Here is a 20,756-nt window from a genome sequence, read left to right on the forward strand (position 1 = left end):
CACTGATTCTTGTATACAGAGTACTCACTTCCTTCATAGCCATCAGCTCTCCAGTGTCAACACTGATACAAGTATAGACCTTTCCATACTGGCCTTCACCTACAGAATTAAAATAAAAATAAGAACAATTACACTACCTTCAATTAGCAACATGTACATCAACTGCAATAAGAAAACATCACTGAAATCTGAGCTTGCCAAGGTTATTTAACCTTTATTTTAATTTAAAATTTCAAGTAGCTTTTAACCTGTAACACCTAATACTATATTCATAGTCCTGAATTCAAGCTGATTAAAAGAAAAAACACGACATTAACAGGCTGACCTGAAAGAAAACTTCTCATGAATATCAGGATTTTCCCCACAAATCCCAAACTAGAAAGGAAACAATGACCACATGGGGGAAAGGACAACAATATTGGTGAATTAAACAAATCACGAAGTTTGTGCTCATTTCCATTCATATTTCTGGTTCTTCCAAAAGCACAACTCATTTTATAGGGTTAAACGCATGCAGGAATCATAGGATCATAGCCAAGTAACTGTCCTAACCAAATCCTTCTCCTCCTTTGTTTCTTGTTATTTGACCAGCGAAAACTTCACTGAAGTTCTATATAAAGGAGATCCTAGATGCAACAGTATTTTGTATTTTAACATTCTGATTTCAGTAAAGCTTATATTATCTATGCAGAGATCCAAGATCTCAAAAGACAGTCTTAGATTTCCTTCAAAAATACTAAGCTTGGTATTCTGATAAATGAAGGTATAATGAACATACCAATTTTGTTTCCTCTCTGCCACTTGAAAGTCACTTTCCTCAAACCTACATGCATGACATTATCATAAGATTTCGGTGTGTCACAAACTTGGCCAATGATGTTCTTCCTCCTCATCTCTCTGTATCTCCTTTCTTCAAACAACTGAACGGACTTTTGAACAGCTTCAATCGGTGCTTGCTTGGAAGCAGTGTCTAAAAAGAGTGATGAACAATTTCCTTGATTGAGAAATATTCACTGCGTTTTTATTTTGTGACCTTTTGATACCACATGAAGTGACCTGAGTTAGAAGACAACTATTTTGTGAGTCTAATTTAAGATGTAGGAAAAGAATAAAACATTTTAGCAATCACATATGAAATTAAAGTAAAATGAGAATACTGGTACTTTTCTCATCATCTCTTACTTGATTCAAGGAAATTAAACGTATGAAATGCAACATACTTGTTTGCATTTGGCCTGTAACTAATCACCGATAGTGGAAATATGTTAGGGTCATTAAGAGCACCAAGGAAAGGACAGGTAAGGTTTTGCTCTACAGAGATACAAGAGGTTTCTTGGAAAACTCATAGCATCTGTTATTTCAAAGATTTAGAAATATTAGATAACTCCAGCTTTCAAGTCTTATCATGAAACAGAATCCTAGTGAGTGAGGCCAGAATAAATCTCAGGGCAGCATTAATTTATCCCCTCCTTGTAAAGCACAAAAATTACACATCTGCCACTGCTGACAGGCAGCAGTCTAACCTGTTTCTAACAGCCTCCAAAAGATGGAGATACCAATACTCTCAAATGATATATTCTACTGCACCTATAATTAATACCACTTCATCTACACTGAATCTGCCTCACTGTAATTTTAAACCAAAATCTTTGTCTTATTCACAGTGGACAGTAAAATCAGTTCCCATTGCAGCAGTATTCTAGAAATTTTCAATTTTTTGCTCATTCTTCTTTTCTAGTTTAAACTCAATTCCTTCAGTGTTTATGTTCTGATCAAAAAATAAGACTTCTAGATTTCAGAAAACAGTTTTGCTGTTCTTCTGACCCACATAATGAGAGACAAGTTTTTATGTGATAGAAAACTTCCTTCTAATGTTTCATGAGGCTTCACCCTGCCAGAATATATGCAAGGAAGCTACATGAATATAACTGGACAGTTACTTTAAGTTTCATGAAAATAAGCAGCAGGACAGAGAGGAAGGGGCCCCATAATAGCCTTGAATTTAGGAAACAGTGTAGGATCACATGCTGTTAAGACACCCAAAATAAAAAAATCCCATGCTGGGGAGAGATCTTAAGAAGTGAGGAAGTGCCTCCTACTGTCTTGCAATTCATAACTGGGCACTGAATAGGAACAGCAAACTTCTGCAATTCCCATAGTAATAAATGTACTTATTTTGTAGAACACTGCTAGTATCTTTCAGAAACTGAGAAGATGTAACTTTTATTTTTTTAGTTACTCCTACTTCAGTGAGTACACCTAGTGATTTTCTTAGCAGTATCTTCTATCTGCAATCAGGATTTTTTTTTTCCCCTTCCTATATACGAAGCTGTGAAAATCTCTTCACAATCAGCATTAAGATTCAACTATTTATTACAGCACTAGTTTAACAGACATTACATTATAGTGACTCCCAAACACCTACCTTTGGTCTGGTTGATTAAAGTTCTGAGCTCCCAGCTCCGCCGGGATGAGCCACTTGAATCTCCTTTTGGATACGATGGTTCTAGAGAAATAATACTGTGAGCACAGAAGTGGCTTTATCTCATATTAAGGATTACGCCACTATATTCAGCAGAAGCTGAGAGCTTACATATCAAGACTAATACACCCTACAAGTATATAAGGCAACCATATAGCAATGCATGCTCTTGAATTCAAAAATTACTTATCTTTAGAAAACAAATTATGAAAGCTATTCTGAAATAGGATTTAATTTACACAGGAACAGAGATCTCCTTCCACAATTGAGGAAAGCACTTCAAGTAAGGGCACTCAGAATCAAATATGTAAGAAATCTGTAGGAAAACAATCTTCTAAGGTTCCTTAGAAAAAGACCTGTATTCATGCCAACCTAAGCCAGTTTCCTACTCATACAGATACATAAAAAAGGGAACAAGGCAGACAATATTTTCAACATCTGCTTAGAAAAAATAACAACCAAAAAAATCCCCTATACCTCTAGGCATTTTTAAGGCATTTCTTTCTCCGAAATCCACTTCATTTTGAAGGATGACCACAATATCAACTCTACTTTGCTTAGGATTTTGTACTTCATTTTAATTTGCACAGAACACACTATCTTAACAACCAATGTTTCAAGGTATTTGCTGTAATAAATACCACATATACAGGGGCTGGGGAAACGTGAAGGAGGAGCCCTGATCAGGACATGCACACACCCTATCCCTTCTTTTCAGGATTCAAATAACAGCAAGTATTTGCAAGATGAATACTGCAGTGGTAGTTAAAAAACTGGACAAAAAACTCTTCAGTGTCCTGATGGGTCCAGTTCGTACCTCATTAACAGCATTTAGAAATTTACTATTGAATGGGGTATATAATTCAGCAATCACATTACACATTTCATTTTGAACACTGTAACTTAGAAAGACACCAGGAAATTCCTCCAGGTACAATTCAGAAACAATATGGAAGGCAAGAGAATAGTGGGTATGTCTGAAAACAGAAGAACCTACTCTGACAATATAAGCCTAAAACTTAAATATCTAAGATATCTGAATGGGAAAAGGTGAAAAAAATTTTTGGAAAGGGTAAGAACTGGGAACAGAGTAAAATATATAAATGAAATAAATCATCTGCACATCCAGGTCACAATCTGTTACTGTGACAATCACCTTCTCGCTCTTCAGTGGGACTGGAGTGACGACTAAGGGATCTGAACTGCAACTCAGCTGCTATTGAAGCCAGTCGATCATTTTCAGGGACACTGGAACCCCTGTTAAAGAGAGCCATTGTACTAATTAACTTAGCATTGCACTAAACTTCTAGTGACAATTTAACTGCAGTTTTAAAGAGAAAGAACCTCTGAAGCCTAGGACATGAACCATGAAAATAACATGAAAGAAAAACTGATGCTGAGAAGTAGACTGAAACCCCTTTCTATGCTATTTTTTTCCCCCCAAATGAAGACTTTTTATATAATTTTAGTTATGCCACTCTATGAAAAATCCCTGTGCTTCAAAAGCATGAACTACTTGAAACTGTTACTTGCCCATATCAACAGAATTTATTTTAATGACTTGTAACATACTACTAAGACAGGCTGCTGTTGGTGCCAGGTGATTCAGCTGGGTGATAATGTGAACCACATTATCAGATGAAGGGTGGTAACTGAATTCATATGTTCCTAGTGTGCTGCAAGTACAATCATAGTCCATAGTCATTAAGTCAAAACTAGTGGGAAGAGCCACAAGCCAGCTGACAGGAAGAACAGTGTTAAATGCCAGCAGCTTGACTGCTTGGAAAGCCCTAGCTCCTTCAGACAGCACAGAGTAGAATCAGATACCTCACAATAAGACCCAGATGAATAAGCATGCTGAAAAGAAAGGGAAACAATACTGAGAGAAATGAGTCTTAAATCCTTAAATCTTCAGGCACCTTTCTCCAGCCCAAGACACTGAACAATCCACCCATGTTTTAGAGCCATAAATTCCTCAGAATTCTTTCTACAGTAACTCCCTTTTGGAAAAGGCTCCCTTTTCAATTTTTAAGACATGGTGGGGAAAAGCTGTTACTGATGCCTCCTTTAGCATATTGCTTTAGAGGTATGAGCTAAACCTTATTGGAAAGCAGGAAACATTGTTAAATCCTTCACTGAAAGCTAACAACTACAAACAGATGGAAGATACCTAGCATCACAAAGTGCACACACCTATTAGAGGACTTCCCTACAGCCCTGAAGTTGCTTCCAAATTGTATCCAATTATTACCTAGTAATAGGGTGGGTTTTTTTAAAAAAAGATACAATCTGCACAATCTTGAGAAGAGAAGCCAAAACCCAAGACACCCTATTCCCATGCAAATGTTCTCAATATGATGTTTGCTTTGCACTCCGTACTAGTGCCAACTACATCTTTTAAGTTTGAAGAGGAACTGAAACTGAACTAGTGAAAATCCTCAGTATTCTTCAGGAAGTTGAGATTTCAATAAGCAAGAAGCGCTGAGGTTATTCTCAGCAAATACAGAGCAACAATTCTAGATGCACAAAGACCTTAAAAAAGAGCAAAGCTAAACCACCTCAAAAATGAAGCAGCAGCTGAACAGAGGACCTTAAGCATCATAGCTTTGAATGGTGTCTAAAATCCCTTTCAGACCCATCTTAGGCAACCAGTACTTTTATTGTTTGTGTCCAGAAAGATTGTGTGCATGTTATCAGGCAAAGAAACAGAGTAAAAGAAAAGAAGGCTTGCTAAATTTCTGCTCCAGTCCTGGATAAATATAAAACGATGAATAATAACGCCAGCTAGCTCAGAAACTAAACGTTTATAAAGGTCATTAGTATGAACATAGTGTAAACATATAACCATCAGAAAGTTTAGTGTAAACAACCAAGTATTGCTGCTTTGGATTTTACTTTCTAGTTATATTAAACTGATTTTTTTTTTTTTTTTTTAAAGAAAAACTTCAATAGAACTATGGTGGCATTTGTGCACTACGCACTGCCTAGTACAATTGATTTATCAAGTTTCTACATTCAAGTTCCTACATTCAACCTTTTATAGATATTTAATGCCTTCAATCATGTCATAAATATCTAAAATGTTTCTGGAAAGTGTACAAAGTTTGAGCTATTCCAACAGCTGGACCCCACACTTCTTGCATACAAACCCCCAGAACACTTACTTGATCCAAGAGATTCCATTTCTCTTTTGGAGCACAAATAAATGAAATCCATAATTAAGACTGCAATGTGTTAAAAGTTTGCAACTTTCTTTTAACTATATTAAAACCAGAAATTTACTATAAATATATTACGTTGTAATATTCTGCCTTCCTCAATTAAAAAAAACCCCAAAACCTAAAAAAGCTCAGCCTCCAAAACTCTATCTCTGCTTCAATAATTTTTTTCTTCAAATTCTTCCTAGGTAATACAGGGGGTTAAACAATATCATAGGATATTTTATTAACAACCATCAGAAACGTAAAAACTGAGAGCTCTGAGAAAAATACAAGTCTTTGAAAAACAGGCCTAGACAACTTGACTAAAACACTGCATTCACATCTACTTTTATGTTACAATCCATGAAAGTATTATGCATTTCATTGCAAATAAGAAGTAGAATTCTCGTTTCTTTTCTTCCTAATGACTCTTTTCGTGAACTAGAAGAAACTGTCAAAATTACAACCTTCACACTTTGATCAATATTCGTGCAGGACACACATGCAGAAAACACTAAAAGAGTATACTACTGCATTCAAGTGTGTCAATCTGATAGCTGCATCAAGTGGTATAAAATCACAACAAAGCCTACAAGTATTAAAAATTAGCCTCCTATCTCCCTCTTGAAAAATTAACTAACTTCAAAGATATGCCTTGGCTCAAAGCATTGTACATATTCTAGACAAAAATCCCCTTCATATGCTGTGTAAAGACTAATTATCAAATAAACAAGTTCTGCATCTTCAAAACCATAAATACTAATTAACCATCACCCTGTCAGCTTATAAAGCTGCCAGAACCTCTCAGTGAAAATTCTCTAGAATGTTGCTTACTTGAAAAGGGCTTTTCAAGTGCATAGTGCTGCAGACTACTGCCTACTCTGTCTTTTTCAACAGGGGGCTTAAACAGAAGCATGAAGGATACATGAATAAATACATGCAGTTTTAATGACAAAAATTCAGGATTAGTTTTCAACCAAAAAAAGAAAGGCCCAGACTCACAAACTGTATATCAAGAGACTACTGTAGGGTGCAAGTCACATCTTACCATAAAAACAAACTGAAAAGACTTGCAGGAAAGATTTTATATAAAAAGTGGCAACTTCTTCCTTCCCTCTTAACGCATGCTTCTGCTGTGGATCTGGTGACAAATCTACAAACCATGATGGTTTGCTGGCTAACAAGAAAATTATTTATAAAAAAAAAATTCATAATCAAGTTGTATCCAAGTTCCTTTGGTTACCATCCATCTGTTGCTCCTTCACTACCTGTTCTTTCTTTTCTCTATGGCTGTGTGATACAGACAAATCATGTGTCTCCATTCATACAAATCTCTTATACAAGAAAGCTTTTGGCACTCTGTGGTAGAAATAAGAATCCAAAAAACTATTTATAAACCCTAAGAGAATATCACTGCATGAATAGCAGGATTTTCACAGTCAGGGGTGCAGGGAAAAAATTTCTTTAAAAAATTAAAAAAACCCAAACCAGTACATTTAGAGAACTTGGGAGACATGTCAATGGTCTGACTGTGGTATGGGAAGAAGGAACACCAACAGTCTGAAATATAACAGCCAAATCAGAGGCCAAAAAGCAAGAAAGATACTAACATCGGTCTGCCAAAAAATTCACTTCTGAGCTCTGCAAACAGGTGATACAAGAGTGGTTTCCATTACATTTCCTGATACAGGAAGGGTTTCTTTCATACTAAGTTTATTCTCCACAACCCTAAGACGACAAAGGTGTAGCAAGAAATAAAAAAAAAAATCCTCCTCAAGTCTTACACGTTTAATTCTGTGTTTGTCACTATATAGTACTTCAAAATACTTATGGCAGACAATAACAATACCAAAACTGTTAGCTAACATTAAAAATAAATCCTTGGGCATATTTGCACCTTACAGTCATCTTAGTGCAAAGTGTTAGTTACCAATACTGATTATTTAGTAAAGTTATACTGATGAACTGACTGGCATAGGTTAATTTCATGGACATTTTAACTGAGAAAATTTGTAATCTATGTCAGAACCACATGCTTTAACTACCACATTGTTCAGACATTTAAAATCTGAAAGCGGTCTTATCTACTTCTAAGACATCAGATTTTGCTCAAGTCAAACATGAATGAAGGAGCCATGGAAGACACGATGGGACGGAAAAGCACGGTGCAAATGATCTACTAGGATGCAAGTATGCAGAAACAGTTATACGGGCGATATAAGTAGAATGAGGCTGCTATGTCATGGAGTGGAGCTACCTGGTATCATTTGCACTGCTGACAGGTTTGGCTTGAGCTGAGTCGCTACCGATGGGAGCGGGGCGACTGACAGCAACACTGCAATGGTTCCGTGCATCACAAGGGACATTCCGCGTGCTGTGGCAAGAAGAAAAACTTCAGGAAACAGTTTAAAAAGAAAAAAAAGTATGTATGGAGTTGAAAGTTTATTTTAAAAATAAAATTTTGAAGTGTGCATAATAAGGCCCGATCTTAGAAGTTTTTCAAGTACATAAAGACTTTTATGTGGAATATTTCTGGGTCTCAGAAGCTTCAGGGGCTGTCAATATGTACAATAATAATAATCATCAAAATAAAAATCTCCAGATCTTCAGAGTAGTACTAGTTTCTGCCAACAGCTAAGAAACTTCCAAAAAAAAAGTCAAGTGTAGAGTTTGACACTGTGTTGTTGTTCTTCATCTTGTTTGTGTAAAAATATGTATGGCAAAGTTTATTTTGAAATTTTTAAAAACGGGTTATGCATTAATTCTCATGTCAACTCTTTCAAAGGGAAGCAAAACCAACCACTGTTTTAAGCTTCTTCACAGCAGGTTGGTAATGACGCAGAAATGCCACCATATTCCAGAATGCTACATCTTTAAGTCTTTATCTATGCTAAACTACTGAAAGCACTGTCACGGTCATGTATGCAGACATTCGAAGTGGGAAATGAGATAAAAGTCTTGTTAATGAGCAGTTTTCACTGGATTAAAGCCTCTTACATTGAAACACCGTTTTCAGGAAAGACAAAGGGGATAAGAATGACTTCAAAGTGAGAAAGCATGCACCAATAAAAACTGTAAAATAAAGAGGGGGCGGGGGGGAAAAAGAAACTATATCCTCCTTAAAAGCACACTGATAAAATCCGGATCACTAACATGCTAATTTTTTCTACCTGCTTTGCCCTCAACAGAAAAGAAGAGGTGTTCCACTTACTGACAGTCAGCATAGCCAAGAGAGGATAAACCAGTTTAGAACTCTCTACTAACTCTAAATACCTGAAGCCTTCAGGCGTGGGGATGATAAGATGAGGATTTGGTGGATCGCTATGGCACCGAGGTACTTTTACAGGACGGGGACTGTTTCGATGAATAGCTGCAAACATGAAAAAGGTAGCACATTTACTCAGATGTCAGAAAAACCGTTAGGACCAACCAATTCAAGACACAAAATTAACACTGTAAAATAGGAATTTGTTTTAAGTGTGAAGTGGCACATACTTTCTTAACCTTTAAGAAAAATCCAAATTATTCCAATTTTAAATAAATCAATTGTACGTATTAATTATATTTTTGTTTCATGTAAGTCACCTATAAAATAACAAAAATTCTCCAGATAATTAAAAACTAGCAATTAGAAGAGGTGTACTTACTTCACTAAAACTACATCTTCATTATTTCAACCTTACAGATTAAAGATGATTTATCTTATTGCAAAATAAATATTAATAAACCAAATAATAGTTTAAAAGCAAACAGTGTTATTATGTTCCTTTTGCATCAGAATTAGTTTTGTCAGACAATAACAGAAAGCAAAAGGAGCTGGGAAAAAAACCCACATGTGTCTGCTTTACCCCTACTAATGCCCCCATGACAGTCTGCCCCAAGAAGTGGTACACAGGGACAGGGTCAAACCTAAATGAGCCATCTTTGTCCTCATGCCTAGCTCAGTCAGTGCCTGTAAGAGGAGCCTGAAGCGTCTTCCCCTTCCCTCAACCCCTCCTTAATTAGCCAGAAAAATATTGTGGCAGTCACATCAAAAGATAGCTGATTGTCCATCAAAACACAAGTCAGTACTTTCTGCCAAGCTAGGTTAATCAGTGAGCTGCATTTCTGCCTTGTTTGCACTACCAGGACAAGTAAAAGATGCCAGGGCCAAGTGCTGGTTGTCCTGTTGTAATTCACAAGGACACCAGCAGAAGACCCAGAAGGCAGACCCTAACTCACTTGGGTGGACACAGACAGTTTCACAATGCAGAGACAGGATTAAACACCAGGAGACGCCCCCAGCTATGTGCCTACAGGCAGCAGCATGCACACAACTGGATCCTTCCCCTTCAGAAAAGGGGTAAAGATCACAATGGGTTTAAGTCCCTCAACATGATATGCAAATGGAACTAGGAATTCTTATTTTTCTCCTGATCATGAGATAGAAAGGGCTATCTGCAATATCTGCAGCCAGGATACAGTTTATGTTTATTTATGTTTATTTCACATGTATTAAAGTTTCAGCCTGCTGTTCAAGTCTGTACCATGCGTCTCTGTCACCTCCTCTCCATGCCTCTCAGCCAAAAGCTGTCAAGCAATTTAGTTTGTGTGATCTGCTATGTCTGCAATAGCATTTACAAGAGTTTCAGTACTTTAGAATCTCATGTAGTGACTTACTTAAAATGGGCTTTCCTCTGAACAACAGTATCAAAAGTGAACGTACAGGTTTTACATCACAGTACAGAACTTGGCTAAAATTTATTTTGGACTATGCTTCTTTCCAAAGGATTGGACTGACTTTCATCATGGAAGGTTTCTCAGCTATGAAGTTCTCATCAAAATTATATCAAAACTGAAACTTTCCTGAAATACTGGAAAAAACTCCTCCTTGCCTGAGTCAAACTACCGTCCCTTCATGTCTTCTGCCATAAAGCCTATCCAGGAAGCGGACATCAGGAGAAAGAAAAGACAACGTGGTATTTTGAATGTTAGACTAGTCAATGGACTTGGGAGGAGGAAGAAAGAAACAGTGCTGAGAAAGAGATGCCAAAAAGGGAAACACAGCTGAGGAAACATCCTCTTCTCAAGATAAACAACAAAATACGCAGATTTCACTCTAATACCAAAGATATTTTTTACACTGTAACAAATTTTGTGATACTGGAAAACTACTTCCCCACAGCTCTGTCATCAAGCTCCCAGTAATAACTCTTCTGTACCTCAATAATCTAAGTCTGTCAAAAGTGTAAATATCTGCAGTGCCACAATGAAATGTTGGGACAGGGAGCTGAAACTGCCTCCTTAAAGTTATAATTGTTTCTTTACCCAACCTTTAAAAAGTCACAATCCTTTTCCAGAAGATCTTCAGGACTTCACAGGAATTCAAGGACAAAAATCAGAGGAAAGCATCTGTAAAGCTTTTAAATTTCTTGAGTAAAACCACTATGTATTTACACTTTGTCAAGCAATAATGGGTTTCACATCAACAGTCATGAAAAGCTTAAACAGACTTTTATTGGTATTTCTAGCATTTTAAAATTACTTTACAATCAAAATTCTGTAACAGTAGCGGCAAAGCTCCAGAACAAATGCCAGTAACTTCTGCCTTACCAAGGTACAAACCTGTAACAGGACTGTGAGGTTTTCCAATAACGTGGCCAATGCACTCATTCATCAGAGCTTGTAAACTCTAGAAAAGACAAACAGAAAAAGTTGTGATATTTTATGTTACAAGAGAGTTGATAGTCATACGATAAAGGTCACAGTAATTAAATGACACTGGTTAAATATGTAATCTGTCAAGTAAGCACCCCTACATTCTATCAATTATATTAAACTTTTGGATCTACATTAGGGTTTTGACTTCATTGATTTTTTTTTTTAAGCTAGGAAGTCTTAGTCTTGTCTTGCCTTTTGACCTGCTCAACATTATGTAACCATAAGAACTGAACAATGATATCTCATAAAGAACATTTCATAATATAAAGCTAGTAGAACTGAAAAATATCCACTGTTAATAAAATTAAAAACAAGCTTGATGGAAAAAGCTGCAAGAACCTTCTCTGCCCTCCCTCTCCCCACTCCAAGAAGAAATATCCACAGAAACTGAGTGAGAGTATGATGGCCTGAATCACATGACGAAAGTCTTCAAAACAACAAAATATGAAGCACTGCATGTTACAAGAAATCCACCTTCCTTATCTACCCATGAGAGGGTATTTAATAGTTAAAACACTGAACTGGGGCTCAGGTAATCTAAGCTTAGTTACTAGGTGTACTATTCACTGTGTATGTAACCTTGGACAAGTTATTAAATCTTCCTCTTGTTCAATTCATTTGTCAGAACAACAGGGACAAAACATGTCTTCACAATAAAGAATTAAAATTATGTTCTTTGGCATAGCTGCTATGAAGGCAGCTTCTATACAAGTCATTCAGAGTAGTCAAAATTTCTTCCAGAAATTCAAAAACTAGTAAAGACCAGGAACCTGAAGATAGACTAACAAAAAAAGAATTATTAAATAAAATTAAAAAAAAAAAAAAAGTAAAGGGTTTAGCCTGGATTGGCGTATTTTACCAACCCAGATTGAGATAGCATCTCAGCTTTAAATCTAGACCGTCACTCATCTATGACATTAGGTACTATCTAAAGAAGGTATTAGGATTGACATAGGCATTTCTAGGTTAAATGCTGTGACCTGTGTTATACGGGAGTCAGATTAATCAAAGTGGCTTCAAGTGATGCTCTCCAAAACTGAAATCTAGTTTAAGAAAGCAAAAGTTCAGAAATGCAGTTAAGATTTTGGGTTCCCCCCTTTCTCTCCCACTTGGTCAAAGTCTGTTTTAGAAACTTTCAAAGCAAATAAAGTTGAGGGGCTATTTTAAAGCTAAAGTATCATGTATTTCAAATACAAGCTTAAATCTGTCATTTAGGCAGACGACCCTTTTTTCAGCAACACACATGTGGGACTAAAACATAACCTGAGAGGTCTTGATAAAAACACATGTGAAAAAAAGATTAAACTATCATTTCTGTATTATACAAGGTGAATGTGATTGGCATTTCAAAACATGTCTTGAAATTAATAAAGATCAGAGGTCCCGACACTCACATTCTGCTATTTTGTGGCAACTGTGCTTTCACTTCTCTGTAGTACTGTACCAAGACCAGAGAAATAAATTCTCAGAATTTTGTTTCCACAGGAAAAGGAGGAAGGCAGAGCACACAAAAAAGCCAATTCTAGTCTAGTGATTTTTTCACAGTAAAAACAAAAGAAAGATGCTTTAAAAATCTGTTTCATGTTGGTAAAATTTGAAGAAATACCTTTAAATATCTGTGATTTCATATTTCATACCCATGAATGAACTCTGGGTTCTAACTAAGCCTCAGAAGCTTATACTCAGAAATTTATTATGACTACTATAAATTGTACCTCTGTAGAAAGGCTGCTTCCCAAGAGACAAAGGGAAATAGCCTCCCAAGACAGTATCAGCAACTTGTCAGCAATTTGAAAACATTAATGCCAATGGTCACAAACATACTCTATTCAGTACTCTATTACAAACTGAGGAGATATCAGCATCAACAGTTATATGTAACAGCAATTGTTTCAGAACAGCACCTGTATTCAAACACTGTTTTATAAAAATATATCCCTAAAAACATACTGATAGCTTCACAAGCATTTAGAAATAAACAAGCAGAATAACTTATTCCATACCAAGAAGTCATCTTCTGGGAGAGCTGAGATAAATGCTGGCTCAATGGCTTGAAGAAAATCGAAACCTTGAGTTGCCCACCTATCTCAAAAAGAAAAGACAGAAAATTAATTGCTCTTCAGCTAAAGCCATCATAAGAGTTTCAACAACATCCAAGAACAGTAAATGGCAGTTAATTATTTTTCCTCTGGAAAATATGATAAAATCGTTGTAAGAAAATGGATTAATATACAAGAGGTAAAATATTTAACTTGTATTAATACATTTGCCCAGTTATATTCAAATAAAGTCTGATTTTAGCAAAGACTGCAAAATAAAATGAGCAGGCCATGCTATATATCTCAACCCATATACGTGCTATCTTTGGGAACAGTATCATCAATTCACTCATAATATGTTTCAGAGCAACAAGTCAAACCACTATGTCCTCTGCCTAAATTCTCCTCTCTGAAACAAGATCAAAAGAGTACTAATGATTTAATGACTAGCTGATCAGCAGTAACTGGGCATCAGTGGTTTCAGGGCCTAGACTGGTGAAGTAAAACACAGAATCACAGAATCATCTAGGTTGGAAAAGACCTTGAAGATCATCTACTCCAACCATTAATCTAACACTGACCGTTCTCAACTACACCATATCCCTAAGCGCTATGTCAACCCAACTCTTAAACACCTCCAGGGATGGGGACTCCACCACTTCCCTGGGCAGCCCATTCCAATGCCTAACAACCCGTTCTGTCAAGAAATGCTTCCTAACATCCAGTCTAAACCTTCCCTGGCACAACTTGAGGCCATTACCTTTTGTCCTATCGCTTGTTGCTTGGTTCAAGAGACTCATCCCCAGCTCTCTGCAACCTCCTTTCAGGTAGTTGTAGAGGGTGATGAGGTCTCCCCTCAGCCTCCTCTTCTCCAAACTAAACAACCCCAGATCCCTCAGCCGCTCCTCATACGACATGTGCTCCAGACCCTTCACCAGCTTCGTTGCCCTTCTTTGGACACGCTCGAGTGATTCAATGTCCTTTTTGTAGTGAGGGGCCCAAAACTGAATACAGTAATCAAGGTGCGGCCTCACCAGTGCTGAGTACAGGGGGACAATCACTTCCCTGTCCCTGCTGGCCACGCCATTGATGATACAAGCCAGGCTACCATTGGCTTTCTTGGCCACCTGGGCACACTGCTGGCTCATGGTCAGCCGGCTGTCAATCAACACCCCCAGGTCCCTCTCTGACTGGCAAAGAAGAACTTGGCTAGAGCAAGTTGTTGTCTTCAGCCACCTGCTCTCCCCCCGCTGCCTCCTCTTAGACCTACTAGAATTAGCAGCTGCAACCTACAAAATGAAAGTAGAATCATGGGATATCCTGAGTTGGAAGAGACTCACAAGGATCATAGGAGCCCAATTCCTGACTCCACATAGGGCAACCTGAAAGTTAAACCCTATATTTAAGAGCATTGCCCAAACACTTCTTGAAAAACAGGCCTGGGGCCATGACCATTTCCTTGGGGAGCTTGTTCCAGAGCTTGACCACACTCTCAGTGAAGAGCTTTTCCCTAATATCCAATCTGAACTTCCCCTAACACAGCCTTAAGCTGTTCCCTCACATCCTATCACCAGACACCAAAGACATCCGTGCCTCCCTCTCCACTTCCCCTCATAAGGAAGTTGTAGACAGCAACGAGGTAACTCCTCAGTCTCCCCTTCTCTAAGCTGAGCAAACCTAGTATCCTCAATCACTCCTCATTAGTCTTGCCCTCTAGTCCTTTCATCATCTTTGTTGCCCTTCTTTAGACACATTTTAATATTTTTCCATCTTTCTTCCATTGTGGAGTCCAAAAGTGCACATAGTACTCGAAGTGAGGCTGCATCAATACTAAGTATGGTAGGACAATCACTTCTTTCAACCGGTTAGCTATACTGTTGTCCTGGTTTAGCCAGGATAGGGTTAAGTTTCCCCAGCAGTAGGGGGGGAGCTCTAGCCAGGTTATTCAGATACCATGTGGAGGTCACATCCTGGCGCCGAAGCGGACAGTCGGTTACCGCGTGTACTGTGGGATTTGCTCTGTTCTCACTGCTGTATTGGTAGATATTTTGCTCTGTTCATTGTCACTACTGTTATTGTTATTGTTTGCTGTGTTGCTGTTGCACTGTTGTATTAAACCTCTCCTTATCTCAGCCCCGGGATTTGTATTTCACTCCCTTTGTGGGGGAGGGGCAGCAGCCACGTGGTCTCAAACCCCGGCAGGGACTAAACCACCACAACTGTGCCTAATGCACCTCAGGATACGGTTGGCCCTTTTCACCACCAGGGTACAGTGTTAATTCACATAAAGCTTTCCATCAACCAGAACCCTGAGATACCTTTCTGCAGGGCTGCACTCCAACATCTTGGCTCCCGATCTATACATATATCCAGGATTACACCACCACAGCTGCAAAATCTGGCATTTGTCCTTGTTAAATCTCATACGATTGGTGATTGCCCAGCACTCATAATCTATCACATTCTCTCTGTAAGGCCTCTGTACCCTCAAGGGAATCAACGGCTCCTCCTAAATTTAGTATTGTTGGCAAACTTACTTAGTATGTACTCAACTCCTGTGTCTAGATCATTGATAAAAACACTGAAGCGAACTGGCCCTAAAATTGAGCCCCAGGAACCACCCTAGTGACTGGCTGCCAGCCAGATGTTACCCCATTTACTCCAATTCTTTGAGCCCAACCCTTCAGCCAATTGTTCACCCATCATATTGTGCACATGTTTAGCTGTATGCTGGACATTTTGTCCAGAAGGATATTGTAACAGACAGTATCAAAAGCTTTGTTAAAATAGTAATTTAATAATAATAAAAAAAAAACAAACACAAAAACCAACCACATCCACTGCCTTCTCTTCATGCACTAGGTGGGTAAATTTGTCATAAAGAGATATTTAGTTAGTAAGGCATGGCTGGCCCTCCATGAAGCCCTGTTGACTTTGATCGATGACTACATTGTCTCTTAAGTGTTTTTTCAATAACTCCTGGAATAATCGTCTTCATAATTTTACCAGGAACTGAAGTGAGACTGACATGCCTATAATACCAGGGTCTTCTTTCTTGCCCCTTCTTGAAAATTTGAGTAACATTTGCTAGCTTCCAGTCAAGAGGGAACTCTCCAGATTCCCAAGACCAGTCCCAAGGTCTTGTAATAACATCAGCCAATTTCTTCAGTACCTTGGAATTAATTCCATCAGGCCCCATAGACTCGCATGCATTCCAAGCAGCTGCAAATTTTGTACAAGTCAAAAGTCAACTGGGAGTTTAACACTCCCCTAGTCATGGTCCTCCAACCTAGGACTCCAGGGGTCCCAGGTCCCATCATTTGTGTTAAAGACAGAGGCAAAGGAAGAATTATATGTCTCTGCTTTATCATCGTCCCGATTTGCGAGGTGACCAATCTCATCAAGTAATAGACCAATGTTGTCTTAAGTCTTCCTTTTGTTGTTAACGTAGTTAGAAAAGCCTTTTAAGTTGTTTTGATTTTTTATTGTTTTTGTTTGGTTGGTTTTTTCCTTTTGTTTTTTAAGATTAGCACACTAAGCTGACTAGCCTTTCTACACATGGTTCAGCCTACCCGCTCTTTCCTCCTCTTCTTCCAGCAAGCAGAACAAACCACCTCCAGGACCGACCGATCAGCCCTACGCTCTAAGGAAAATAAAACTGTCACTGATATGTGATCTGTGCTAGCACAGATCAACATAAGGCACCTATTTTAATGCAAAATAATTATTTTAAATTTCTGATATACCAGCTGCAAAATGCTGCAAAACCACTTAAATAAATCAAGTAATGGTATCATTCCGCTTGGGCCAGTTTCCCAGTTCCTCTGTTTATGTCCTCAAAGTGATGCAACTTTGTAACTTTTTTCATTAGTGCTCAGCAGTAGAGTTTCATAGCACCAACTGTAAGCACAATTTGAGACACCACTGGGCACAACACTACTGTCAACAGACAGAAAGTACTTTGAACTACAACAAAACACATCCACAAATGCATCCATTATTGCAATCATAAAGCTGAAGAATTTTCACCAGAGCGGAAACACTTCTTCATCTGTGGGCCATATACTGCTTTCAGATGCTTTCAGAAAGGACTAACAGAAGGACAGGAGGCGAAAGCTTCCATACGTACATTGTTTCTGCAACTTACAAAACAATACTGCTTTCTCTGTAGAATACCCAAAGAATGAATGTTGCATATTCTGCAATCTTTAGTGACTCCCGATCACATGGCACTTTTGTTCCAACTTAATGACCCTTATCTAAAGCCTTTTAATTGTCTGGGTCCAACAATCTCCACTTTTTCTTCCCATTTTCCATCAGCTGTCCTGGTTTGAGTGAGTGGTGGGGGTTTTCTGGTAGCAATGGAGGGGGCTACAGAGGTGGCCCCCTGTGAGAAGCTTCTCAAAGCCCCCCCAGCTCCAAGTAGGACCTGCCTTTGCACTAAGGTCAGCCCAATTAGCTGCATCTCTGTGATAATGTATTTAAGAGGAACCTGTGAGGAGTTGTGGGAGTTATGAGGAGGAGTTGCGAGAACATCTGTGTGAACACCAAGGCCGGTGGAAGAAAGGAGAAGGAAGGGTGGGAGGTGTGTCAGAGCAGAGACTCCCCTGCAGCCCGTGGTGAGACGGCAGGGCCACCCCCCTGCCACCCATGGAGGTAAAGCAGATGGCAATTTATGGCCTGTGGGGGCCCCACACTGACCCAGTTGCCTGCACCCAAAGGAGGCCGGGACCCCAAGGGAAGAAGGCCCCGCTGTTGTAGCTTCCACCGCCGAGATGGAAGAAGCGGCAGGACTGAGCGCACTTCCCATTCCCTACCCCCTGTGCTGCTGGTGGAGAGGAGGTAGAGATATTGGGAGCAAAGCTGAGCCTGGGAAGAAGGAGGGGGGGGGCAGGAGGGGAGGTGTTTTCAAGACGTGGTAAAGCTTCTCATGTCCTGCTCTGTCTGTTACCTGGTGGTGGTGGTGGTGTCCGTATTAAATTTTATGTTCTCTTCTTCCTCCCCTAACGAGTCGGCTTTTTGTCTCTGTCTTAAAGGATGAGATCATCCCTTCCTGTCCTAATCTCAACTTCCTGGGTCTTTTGCTTTCCTCCTTCCCAGCACTGGAGGGGAAGGGGGTAGTGAGTGGCTGCTGGGTGCTCAGTTGACCTCCAAGCTCAAACCATGACAATGTTCTACAAGATCTCCTGCTAAGCAGTTGGAGTGTTCATTTTGTTTCATACATTTACTATTCAAATTACTTTCAAAACTTAAGAGCCAGAAGCATCAATAGTTCAGAAGAACTACTTCTAAACAATAAAGTATTATTCACAGTGTGAAAAGTCCTGCATGGTATTTAAATACAAACTACTATAGCAGTAACAAGTTGGCTGTTACCTGGGTCGAGTGCCTCGGCCACTCTCACATTTTGTGAGCACATAATTCATCCATTTTCTGGCAAAGCTGATATACTTGTCTCCAATTTTCTGCCTGAATTCTCCAGACATCAGACGAACAACTTCTTTATGGTACTGTAAGAAACTAAAGATTACTTTTCACGTATTAATAACAAAAATACCATTTGCAATACCTACTAGAGTATTTGCAGGCTAACAAAACTCTACAGTGTGGTAACAGTCACATCCTATTCTTAGACAAAATTATTTTATGCAAGCAGTCGCATATTTATAGAAAAAATCATGAAAAAATATATGACATAAAATGTGTTAAAATGAGAGGCAACACTTGAGCTATATTGCATTCTTGTGTGTATATGGGCACGTGCTGATATTTAACAGTGTATACATCATTTAAGAAACATCCTACATAAATGCTCAGTTCCATAACCAGAGATTGAACCGCAAAGTAGTGTTTATTTTTAGTTATATTGCAGGTAACATTAGGGGATAAAGGAGCTATGTATGTACATTTTAAAAATTAAGCAGAAATACCAGCTGTTTTTAGAAGACTATCCTTAGAAGTAAGTCAGGGTATGATACAATCTTAGAATTTTACAAAGCGCACAGGAATCAAATAGAGAAATAGTATACTAAAAGCATCTGAACATGCCATTTCCTCATCAGCACTCTAAGGATAGCACTCAAAAGCTATATGCACTGCATCAAAAAACTACCATAAACTTTGAAAGAATGACGCATATTACAGTATTATGCTATTCTAGGCTGAAAACTCTGAGAAGCCAAGTTATACAATTACATTCAATATCAAAGGATATTTGATTTCATCTAAAATCCTGACAAGTAGCAGAGCCTACAAGACTACACTTGAAATCACCAAGTTTTTTAGAGTTCCAGGCATTGCTAACTGGAGTCTGAGTTTAATACATCTAGCTGTTCTTTTTCAATCATTTGCACGTAAGATTTCTGCAGCAACACATTTTTTACAAAGTTCTGCTAGAATTTTTCATACTCCACAGAGTTATAGTTACCTTATTTGCACTAATGCAAAACCAAAAATTTCAATTGGTTCTTACCAAAACTACAAGACAAATGTGTCATTAAGTTTTTGTCTCCTTACCTCAAACCCAAAATTATAACCCTGAATCATGGCTTCCCGGTAGTATTGCTGCAAAGTGGCAGATTCAGATTCATCAACTTCAGCATCAAATTCAGATGTGAACATGTGATCAACTCTATCAATGGCACTGCTTATCTTATTGCATAGCTGTAATGCGTCACTCTGAGTAACAACAACAAAAACGGATGGAGTGGCATCAATTTATTATTTATATTTTACAGTTGACAAGACTAAGGCAAACATGAATCTAACAATTACATTACTTTAAATGGAATTGTACTTTAATGCCATCACAATTCATTTAGTCTTGGAAAAACAAATGCTATCCAGCAGTTGCACTAAGCAAATATTATAATTAACCAAAGTGTTGTAATTAAGTTTGTTTGCTTGAGTGAGATTCACTTTAAAAACAAAGGCAAGGGGGGGGGGGGGGGGAGGCAGGGAAAAAAACACCACACAAACAAAAACACCAACCAAAACCAGATAGACAAGAAAAGAGAAAATGAGTTTTACTATCTATAACATGACCAAGCCTTTGGTTGTATTTTCACCCTGGTGTGTGGACAGAGCTTCTATTGAACTCAAAGGGAAATGTAGGGACCTGATGTTGCAACTTCAACCTAACAAAACTTCGCTCTTCTGGGCCCTACAAAAAAACCAAGCAAACAAAAACAACCCCACCAAAGAAAACACTTATCCAACAACAAAAAAAAAGCCCCACAACAAAAAAAAAACCTCACACCAAAAAAGAAGAGAAAAAAAACCAGACAGATCTATCCACTTTTACATCACAAAGCAGCCATCTTCCCCAAATATGGG

At 38.4% G+C, this 20,756-nt stretch overlaps 1 protein-coding gene across 9 annotated transcripts in view; it reads right to left on the bottom strand.

Annotated features, from left to right (window-relative positions):
- Nucleotides 1–20,756, bottom strand: part of MAP3K4 (mitogen-activated protein kinase kinase kinase 4) — a 124,286-nt gene that overhangs the window by 12,822 nt on the left and 90,708 nt on the right. For 6 of the 9 annotated variants that reach the window (XR_012622512.1, XR_012622511.1, XM_074818645.1 and 3 more), the window contains 10 exons: nt 19,938–20,099; nt 18,798–18,931; nt 13,386–13,464; nt 11,275–11,353; nt 8,956–9,052; nt 7,940–8,056; nt 3,639–3,739; nt 2,426–2,506; nt 779–970; nt 29–99 (listed from right to left, as the gene is read on the bottom strand). Coding sequence is in view for 7 of the 9 variants with exons in the window: in XM_074818645.1 (XP_074674746.1) it covers nt 29–99; nt 779–970; nt 2,426–2,506; nt 3,639–3,739; nt 7,940–8,056; nt 8,956–9,052; nt 11,275–11,353; nt 13,386–13,464; nt 18,798–18,931; nt 19,938–20,099 (1,113 nt within the window). In the remaining 2 variants the exon portion in view is untranslated. The remainder of the gene's footprint in view (nt 1–28; nt 100–778; nt 971–2,425; nt 2,507–3,638; nt 3,740–7,939; nt 8,057–8,955; nt 9,053–11,274; nt 11,354–13,385; nt 13,465–18,797; nt 18,932–19,937; nt 20,100–20,756) is intronic. The other 3 variants (XM_074818640.1, XM_074818643.1, XM_074818641.1) reach the window with 3 other exon arrangements.

Source organism: Strix aluco, chromosome 3, assembly GCF_031877795.1.
Source record: "Strix aluco isolate bStrAlu1 chromosome 3, bStrAlu1.hap1, whole genome shotgun sequence".
Lineage (NCBI taxonomy): Eukaryota > Metazoa > Chordata > Aves > Strigiformes > Strigidae > Strix > Strix aluco.